Raw genomic sequence first — 9,593 nt, forward strand, 5'->3', positions numbered from 1 at the left:
AAAATATTTCCATGATTATATAGAAGATATTCTAGTAAAATTAGAATAATAAAATTCTAATCTGTCGAATATTTTTTCAAATTTTTAAAAAATTTAAGAACTAGTTCAGTTTATAAAGTAAAATTTTTTAAAAGTTGAAGCTTAATTATAAAATATGCTCATAATTGTACAAAAGAATATTCTAACAAAATTAAAACAATACAATTATAGTCAACGTTTGTAATACATTTCTAATCTTCTAGAAGCTTAACAAGTGGTTTAATTCATGAACGAAAATACTATCAATTTTATCGTATGATACCGTTTGCAATTTTTCAACAGCTAAATATCGATCATACGAAAAAAAACATTTTGCAAATTTTCCGAAAGAAAAAATACATCACCAGTAAGCTATGAATGAAATTTGGCAATTGGGTCGAGATCAGCTGGCATCAGCTGTTAATGATTCAACAAGTGTTGCTTTGAGAAATTTTCGGCCGTCATCGTCAACGTATACAAACGGAATCGCGCTGGGCAGTGATAAATCGCAGCAAGACAAGTTGATGAATTTTTAGTCGAACGTATGTGTACTTGGCAAACGTTCAAAGTCGATTATCTCAGAGACGAAGCCTCCAAACCTACATTTTCCGGGTGAATCACCTTACTCGGGATCATATCGCGAATTCCATTATGATTCATGCCACCTGGTTATTCTTATTTGATGGAATAAACATTTTTAATAATATTTTCCATTTTGTTACTCTTAAATCATGTTTCTACGTAGGTAAATGGCCGAGTTCTGCAAGGACGATGTCACTTGAATGCGTCTGCCATGATTAAAGGAATGGCTGGCACGTATTTCAAAATCGTCATTTTCAGGTACATACAGATTTTCTTCGTATTTTTGTCATACGTGTGATTTCAGTCATTTCGTAAATAAAACATTTCGTTGCCTCTATGTATAAGGAAAAACTAGAAAATTTTCCGTTGAGATTAATCAGGAAAATTATTCAGAAAAATTCGTAGTGTGAAAGAAGAATGTAGATTGTCATTGAAATTGCAATATTAATTCTTTGCAACGATATATGTTCTTCTCTTTTTTTTTCAAGCAAAAACAGGTTTGTCTATAGCAAAGACGATGTGAGCCAAAAATTATAAATTTATAAATCGATACATGAGTCAATGAATTTATTATTTTCGGAGTATGATTCGGTTATAACAAAATTAACCGAGTAATTTGATGCATAGGAGGAGCAACTCGCTTGATGATCTCGCCGTTAAACCGATTGTTCAATTCCCTCCAACATTGGAAGATGTAAGTTCGATTTGAAAAATTTAGCTTTAAACGCGTTCACGAAAATTTTAATTTGTATTTTTACAATATTTTCCTCGTTGTCTTGTGTTTCTAATTTAAATTTCATTTTAAATTTACGCATGAATTTATTTAAATATTGCAGAATTAGATATAGACTACAGGAATTTCCTTAAGAAGAAACATTATTGTAGAAATATTAAATTACAAAATTTCTCGGGAAATTTAAGGAACATCAAATTACAAAACTTTTCCTCAAACTTATAGAAATGTTAGATTCCAACATTTTTCAAGAAATTCACTCGATTATTATCTACGTAACAAACGTTTCGAATCTATTTAGTCAAGCTCAGAAAATTTACGTTAAGAAGCTAAAAAAATATGTGTGGTCCGTTAAAATTTGTTAATCACAGTTTTATTTAACAAAAATTGTTCCATCCAAACGATAGATGTATTATTTTCCTCTTGCAGTCCGACATGTTCAGCCAATACAAAGGAGTTCGTAACATACCAGTGAAGAAGGCAAGTTCAATCAAATTCCAAAAATTACCACCGCACCAAAGATAACATTTTCACCAATACATTGAAATTTTCTCATATCTAGGGCCAGTATGGTCTAGGTATAATGATCATCGAGGGAAAACACGCGGAAGTTGGACAAGGTATATTCATCTCAGACATTCAAGAAGGCAGTGCAGCAGAGCAGGTAATTGCATTGCTTTGTTAATTTTCAAACGATCGTTTCATGCATTGTATCATATACTGAATGAATAATAATTGTATATTCGCTATTGTAATTACAATTGAAAATATTAGTATGCGAATACAACTTGTCGAGTTCGCACGTGTCATTCTCATGTGATACATTTCGCGTGTTGCAGGCTGGTTTGCAAGTGGGTGACATGATCCTCGCTGTCAACATGGACTGTTTGCTGGGCTCTACTTACGACGAGGTAATTATTATTTAATGCATCGTCGAATGGAGATGTATTAACACGTTTTGTATTATTCGTTTTGTATTACGAGTGTTCTTCACTTGCGACATATATACAGACGTGTTTAGAGAAAGATGCAGTTAAAAGTATCGTACAATGTTTGCTAGAGCTTAAAACCGCTTAAGTGTTTGTCATAGAGTTTATCATTTTGTTTATCTCGCGGTTGTTGATCGCGTTCAATCGAATAATTACGATTTCGTCACTGTTAAATTTTCAAGAATTCTATAGCAAATAATAAACGCGAGTTTGTTAATGGTAAATTCAAAAATTTGAAGGAACTCTGTGATATACTTCGATAATTTAAGAACGAATGTTAATTAAACAATCTTGGATTGAAATCGCCGAATAAAAATGCAATTCACATTCAAATTACACTTCTTGCACTTTTCACAGGCCACGAGTCTCTTAAAGAAAGCAGAGGGCGTTGTAACGCTTACAGTATGCAATCCTAATCAAAGCAAAGTCGCGAAAGAAGAAGAAGATAAGGCGAAGGGCATTATTCCTGAACCTGAACGTAACTATTTGTGTGAAATACCAGTTTAATATAAATTTAATACAAGGCTAATTGAAGATCATGTTTATAGCGCCAAAGGAGCCGGAGAAACCACCAGAACCAGAAGCACCGCAAGATCCAAAAGATTGCAAGATTGTGGCTGGCAGAGATACGACGATAGAATTCCAGAAAGACAAGGACAAAGGCATTGGCTTCATTATAGCTGGTGGTTCCGACACGCCATTGGTAAACTTCATTTTCTTTCTTCTTTTTTCAAATAAAAATTCTAACATTTCAACAAATATCTTGATTCTCAATTGGTACCATTGAATCATACATAGCCACTACCAACCGCTATAGTTTAAATTAGACTTGCATTAACCTACTTTATTCTAATTTTAATCTTTTAATCATTTGGAAGCATTTAATTCTCAAATAATTTATTTGAACTTACGAACGAAAAGAGGTTCAGAGTTTAGTGCGGAATATTATTTCTTCGATTTTATTTCAGAAAGGAGTGTTCATCGTCGAAGTATTTCCAGACGGAGCAGCCCACAAGGATGGACGGCTGCAGGCTGGAGACCAGATACTCGAAATGTGTAGTCAAAGTTTCAAGGAGATGGAACATGATAACGCTCATGCTGCCGTATTAAAAGCTTCGGGAACTGTACGTCTTCTTCTTTTTCCATTGTACAGAACACGTCCTTATAAACTTGAGAATTTCCATTGACTTCTTCTCACCTTAATCTTGTTTAATTTTTAAAGTGTCTAATAATATAAAATATTTATACGTTTTTGAACGTAGATCATAATGGTGGTGCATCGACACGAGAAAGGTGAAGAGGAAATCGACGTTGAATTGCAGAAGAAGTCGGGCAAAGGAGCTGGTCTCTGTTTGACAGGATACAAGAGTGGAAAAGGAGCATATGTATCAGACTTGGTATGCTTCCTTATACGAAATCATTACACAATCGCGAACTATAGATCCACTGTTTGAAAGTGAAGTTTCTGAGAGAAGTTAACAAAGCGAAATTAAAAATAGAGCAACTTATAAGCTACATTTATGCGTCTTCGGAATTAACAATTTGTCGGTCAGCTGTAATTTTACTTTCACGATAGTACACAATTAATTCAACGTGAGAAATAAAAATAACGCGATTATCCTAATCCAATTTATCATAGAATGCTGTGGATCATCCACCTTTTTCTCTTGTTATTTATTTAAACATGTTCGATGGAAGCTTTATTTTTCCTTGATGAAGCTGTACTATCTATTTATAGTCGGTGAAAAGAAATATATATATAATATTACATGTCCCATTTTGCTTTTTAATTACTACAGTTATTTTTGGAAAATTATAGTTGAAAATTATAATTCAAGTGATTGTATTGTTCGCTTAGTTACCCGGTGGTAGCGCTTTGGAAAGCGGGAAGATTTGCAAAGGCGATCGAGTGGTGGCAGTCGGTGGCCAAGACGTCCGCGAAGCTCCAGTAGAGGACATCGCGGTTCACGTGAAAGTTTCCAACCCGGTGCAATTGAAACTGGCTAGGTTCAAGTCCGCTAAGCAATGACAGGTAAATTTTTCATAAATTGCTAATTAACGATTTTTCGATATGAACAAATTAATAACTGTTTATACAGAATGTCAAAATTAGTACATTAAAATTATATTAAATTCCATTTAAGAAAACCACATGCCACTTTCGTATCATCTCTATGCGTCTATTTACAGGAAAAGTAAATAATTTACATCAAATTACACGAACATTACATCTGAACATTTTTTTTTTTTTTTTGTACAGCAAATAGTTTACCAGTAATTCACATTTATACGTTAAAATCGGTCACTCAGTATTACCAATTTCATCTATTTTACAAACAAAAATTCGTATCACGTAACAAAACTACCCTTAAAATGTTAACCAAAAAAATGATTTAACAATGTGTCCAGGGTTCTGCAGGCGGAACTCAGAAAGCAAGAATTCGGGCGGCAATCCCCCCCACCAGACACCATGGATTCTAGTGTGATATAACTGACTATACCAAAGTAACTATAAATACCGTTTACCGTATAAGTAACGCTAATTCTAGAAGAACAAGTGAAACCAAAGGAAACGCGATCTATAAATGCAGTTACGTATGTACGTTGTAACTGTGTACACGATTCGAATATTTCGGATCTTGTCTAGTTAAATGATAATCCAGGCCCGGACGCTTCGAGCGTCTCACACGCGATTTTATAGAACACGCTCTGTCTCGATTACCAAATATCGATGCGTTTGCGCGATTATTATCGACGATTCGAAAAAGAATTCCGTCTGCCACGGCTGAACATCCGGCGAGTAGTTAACACGAATATCTCGCGACACCCGTTATATACACTTATTAGAATTAACGACACAGAAGAGTATTTATGCAGTTAGAGCGATACTATATATTGTAATAGCCACGTGGACGTATATCACGGTGAAACGTTTGGCAAGAGGGGTGGAAACTCGCGAGAAATATATAATATTCGAAATAATTTGATCGATTTTCCAAAATAAGGTACGATAATTCCATAAGATTCCTTTCTCTGGACGCTCTACTTTTTATCGATTTTATTACCGGTGAAGTAGAATACGGAGATAATTTATGGAGAATTCATTTCGATCGATATAATCGACATAATCGTACAGCCTCGTAGACGAGGGTTCCAGGAGGAAGATCGTATTCTCGATGGAGATGAAAATTCGAGAAGAAGAGAATAGAATAATATATAATATATAAATTAAGACGAATGTAAACGAAGCTGTATGAAGTAAGTTGATAGAACTGAACGAAAGTTTTGTAGATGGAGGGAATATTCTTCTTCAAGGTCCTTTATCAATATTATTCGAATTTATAGCAATACTGCAAGAATTTGTCTTTTGGAAACAGATAGAAGGTCCGGAGAGAAACGGAGGAATATTATATTAGAGAAAGCGAAAACAGAGAAAAATCGATCGATTTGTTTTCAGGAAGTTTCTCCCTCTTCCCAAGCAATTTCAACCGTGTCTTCATACGAACAGAGATATCTCGCTTGTACGTTTCGTATCACTTACGTTTAAGTTAGACGACTTAGAGACTTAGGGTAGCGCACGATCGCGCACCACAGACTGTCTGAAAACCACGCGAGTTTCGAACACCTTCGGGGCTCGTAAAAGAAAAGAAAAACGCGAAAAACTAACATCTAAAAATTCATCAAAAAATACAGAATAAAAGAGAAAAACAAGTTCCAACTCCCATCGAGTGATCGCCGTTCGGTATAACAAAGAACCTTAATTTAACTCTCGATAAAGAGAAAGAGAAATTGATAGGTTCGATGAAACGAACGCGATCGAGCTTCGTTGCATTTTTACGATGTGGCAATTTTTTCCAAGAAAAAGGCGAAGGAATTTAAAAGAGACGACGATGGACTTGTTGAGAAGCTAAACTGGCTTGTTGATCGCGTATAGTTCAATTTATCCTATTATCCTAGTCGTTAGCGTAGATCTTCGAAGGCGCAAGCAAAGGAAAGCTGGAAAATTTCAGCGAAGTATTGCGTCGGAGTACGGAGAAAGATGGTTCAGGAAGAAGTATGACGAGACATTTGCTCGCGATTGCTGGTTTCGCTCGAATTTCATTTCAGGCCTCGAATATCGAACTTGACACGATTCGATTTCGTATCGAATTCGATATTTCAGCTTCTGGTTTGATTCGGGTGGCGTAGAATTTTACTTGCCTCGTACAGCACGCGAACTTTTAGTGTTAGTTGCGCCAAAGTGTATGTATAGATAGGGTGATTCGTTTTTGAACGATGAACGAACGAGAAGAGTAATTGAACATAATTGGACATGCTCTTAGGCAATTGGATTAGCATTGTTAGCGAAATTTTGTAAATTACAAATTATTTGATTATCCTAAATGACGTCAAATTATGAAACTGTAGAGGGGTAGAGTATGATCTATAGCAAGCGATCTATCGTTAAATTGTTGCGCAAGAGGGTCCAAGTGATGGAATATTCAGCAAAATAGAGAAACTAGATCTTTAATTTAATAGATTTTTAATAAGTTCGATCGATAATGAAGATAAATTCGACGAGATTTAATTTAACGAAGTACGAAAATACCTAAGAAAGTAAATATTCAGTCCAGTTCTCCTATTTAAATTTCAGATCTTTTACATACTACGTTTTTCTTACTATTCTAAGATTCTGAAACTTTTAAAAACTTCGCTATGATTTCTAATAAAAGCGCAATTAAATACTCGTCCAAATTTTCTTCCAATAGTTTAATAAATTATCTCGATGTTCAATTGCACTGTACTTTATCTTGTGAGGTGCGCGGAATCCATTTGAAACGGACCACCCTGTAGATATATAACTGTCAGCGTATGCACTGTAAAAGCTAGCTGCGTTCGTTGCTTTTGATTTCGATACACTACATCGAATTGAGATATCGAGGCCACGTTCTAGTAAGGTAGTCAATGAAATAGTAAAAACTCGTGGGAACGTTGGATCGTACGCTGCGCGAATTGTTGCTCGTAAATGACGAATACCTATTTATATATGCATACATATGTACGTGAATGCGTATATTCCGACACTGTCGGTTAAGAAGTTTCACGTAAATGGATTGTAATTTATTGAACATCGCATCCGGTTTCCCAAGATTATTTTCTTCGCTTTGTTTGGCGGTGTTATGGTAATAGTTCTTCGTGACTGATACATTCTCATAATAATCTGCATATTGTAGAGTTACCAAAAGCGATATTATATGCGCTAAAATCGAGATCCTCGAAGCTTGAAGATATTGAAATTTGAGAACTTCCGAATCTACAAGTCGAGAAGATTGAAAATTTCGTTTCAGAATTCCACGACTCGAAAGTTTAAAAGAGGAGCGAAGATTACAAAATTTGAGAGATTTGAAAAATAACAAGGTCCCAACGTTCTAAGATTCTAAAGTCTGACATTCTGGGAATTTCAAGTTGGACATTTTTTAATTGACGAGATAGAAGATATCAGTTACTCTACATTTCTATCGAGTTTCTGTCAATTCGTAGTTCGCGATTTAATCGAAGACTCTCGAATTTCGTGTAACAATCGACGATTCTAAACTTCTGACCAACCAGTGTCGGTATACGCGCCTAGGCTCATAATCGCAATCGCTTTTCTTATCGACACGGATCGAAATCAAAGGTAATTCGCAAGGATAACCGTTGCACCAAGCATTCGTGATCGTTCGTTCTGTTTGCACGTTGCAAAACGACGTCATGCCACGATGGCGAGGCATCGATTGTAAAAAAAAAGAAGAAAAAAGAAAAGAAGAATAACAGAAGACAAGAACAAAAAGAGATGGCGTAACCGTTATGAAAAAAGCGTGAACGTATCTGTTGTCGAACGAAAGAGAAAAAGAGAGTGTGTGTGAGAGAAAGAAAGGAAGAAAGTAAAAGAGCACGAGAATGAGAGAGATTAGAGAAGCTTAATGCTAATTATAATATATTTGCAGATTAAATAGATTCGGGATACCAATTAGTATCCCGAAACGCCTTCGAAATTCGGGGAGCAATACAATCGAGCCACTTTTACAGTCAACGACTCGAATTATTAATTATTATGATTATTCTCGCCATTATTACCGTCATTATGAATTATTGTCACGGTTATTATGATTACTAATATTATTACGACGAGATTATTCTAATTCCTGTTATCGCATACACCGATCATTGTAGCGCGGCACTCTTATCGATGGTCACGAGGAGGAAACATAACAAAACAAAGAAAAATAAAACAGAAAAAAAAAGAAAGGACGTAAGAAATCCGATTATTATAGAACGCGAACAAACAGATCGAGATCTATTAAAATGCATTGATTGCAAAAGTTGCAGTATAAACGTTGTTCGTTGATGTCGCGCTTGTGCGCGCGTTCAAATCTCCTTAATCTCCGCAGATCCACCGGAACAAGGTAAGTAATGATACGACATACTGTGTAAAAAGATTTACCAAAGAAATCGTTTAAATTTCTTATTTTCAACTAAATATCCCAATCTTTATTTTTGTAATTCATCGGAATTGCAATAATTAAAATTTTAATCCGATTGCATGTAAAATCACACCGTTTTAACACTAAATCTAGCGATGACTAAAGTAGATATAAAATGGATAAAAGTTGTAGCAAAATCGAAGAAACCAGAATAAAAAAAGGAAGAAGAATAAAATGTAAAAAATGGACGAGCATTTATTTACATATTTAACAAAATTAAATGCATCGTTGTAAATCTACAAAATTTCTATGAAAAATTATGAATTAGTAACTGTAGTAGCTGTAGCTATACTTAACCTAATTAAATCGCGTCAAACTAAATCCGGACTCGTACGAACGTCACTGTCCGTTTTACTATCGGAGGCCCATTTCATCGGTGCTCTTCTTTCACAAGTGCGCGCGCTTGCTTTCTAAGTGGACCAAAGAAATCGTTTATTGGCCTCAAAAGTGGGTTACCGGCACGGGGCTTCGCAAAGTGCACGATTAATTAACCATAAAAAAACAAACGCATTACGATTTCCATGCTTACTAAGCATCTTGTACTCACTGACAAGCTTCACAAATATCAAGCTATTCGTTGATTAAACATCGAATTATCGAGATGTATACTACAGGTATCTAGAAGTTTCAGTACGAAGTATAACGAGCACTTTCTTTTATATACTTTCCATTACGTCCTTTTAATTTTGAAGATATCTTATCTAAAAAAAAAATAAATAAATAAATAAAACAAAATATTTCGTTTATTACGACGTTACATAATTGCAT

At 35.0% G+C, this 9,593-nt stretch overlaps 1 protein-coding gene across 2 annotated transcripts in view; it reads left to right on the plus strand.

Moving 5' to 3' along the window:
- Positions 1-8,676, plus strand: part of LOC100647267 — a 166,460-nt gene extending 157,784 nt beyond the window's left edge. For both annotated transcript variants that reach the window (XM_012311732.3, XM_048408870.1), the window contains exons 28-38: positions 764-858; positions 1,228-1,294; positions 1,763-1,813; positions 1,896-1,997; positions 2,173-2,244; positions 2,680-2,800; positions 2,871-3,025; positions 3,291-3,446; positions 3,585-3,719; positions 4,181-4,354; positions 4,732-8,676. In XM_012311732.3, coding sequence (XP_012167122.2) covers positions 764-858; positions 1,228-1,294; positions 1,763-1,813; positions 1,896-1,997; positions 2,173-2,244; positions 2,680-2,800; positions 2,871-3,025; positions 3,291-3,446; positions 3,585-3,719; positions 4,181-4,351 — 1,125 coding nt within the window. In that variant the 3' untranslated portion in view covers positions 4,352-4,354; positions 4,732-8,676. The remainder of the gene's footprint in view (positions 1-763; positions 859-1,227; positions 1,295-1,762; positions 1,814-1,895; positions 1,998-2,172; positions 2,245-2,679; positions 2,801-2,870; positions 3,026-3,290; positions 3,447-3,584; positions 3,720-4,180; positions 4,355-4,731) is intronic.
- Positions 8,677-9,593: the final 917 nt, after the last annotated feature.

This window comes from Bombus terrestris, chromosome 9 (genome assembly GCF_910591885.1).
Source record: "Bombus terrestris chromosome 9, iyBomTerr1.2, whole genome shotgun sequence".
Taxonomy (NCBI): Eukaryota; Metazoa; Arthropoda; class Insecta; order Hymenoptera; family Apidae; genus Bombus; species Bombus terrestris.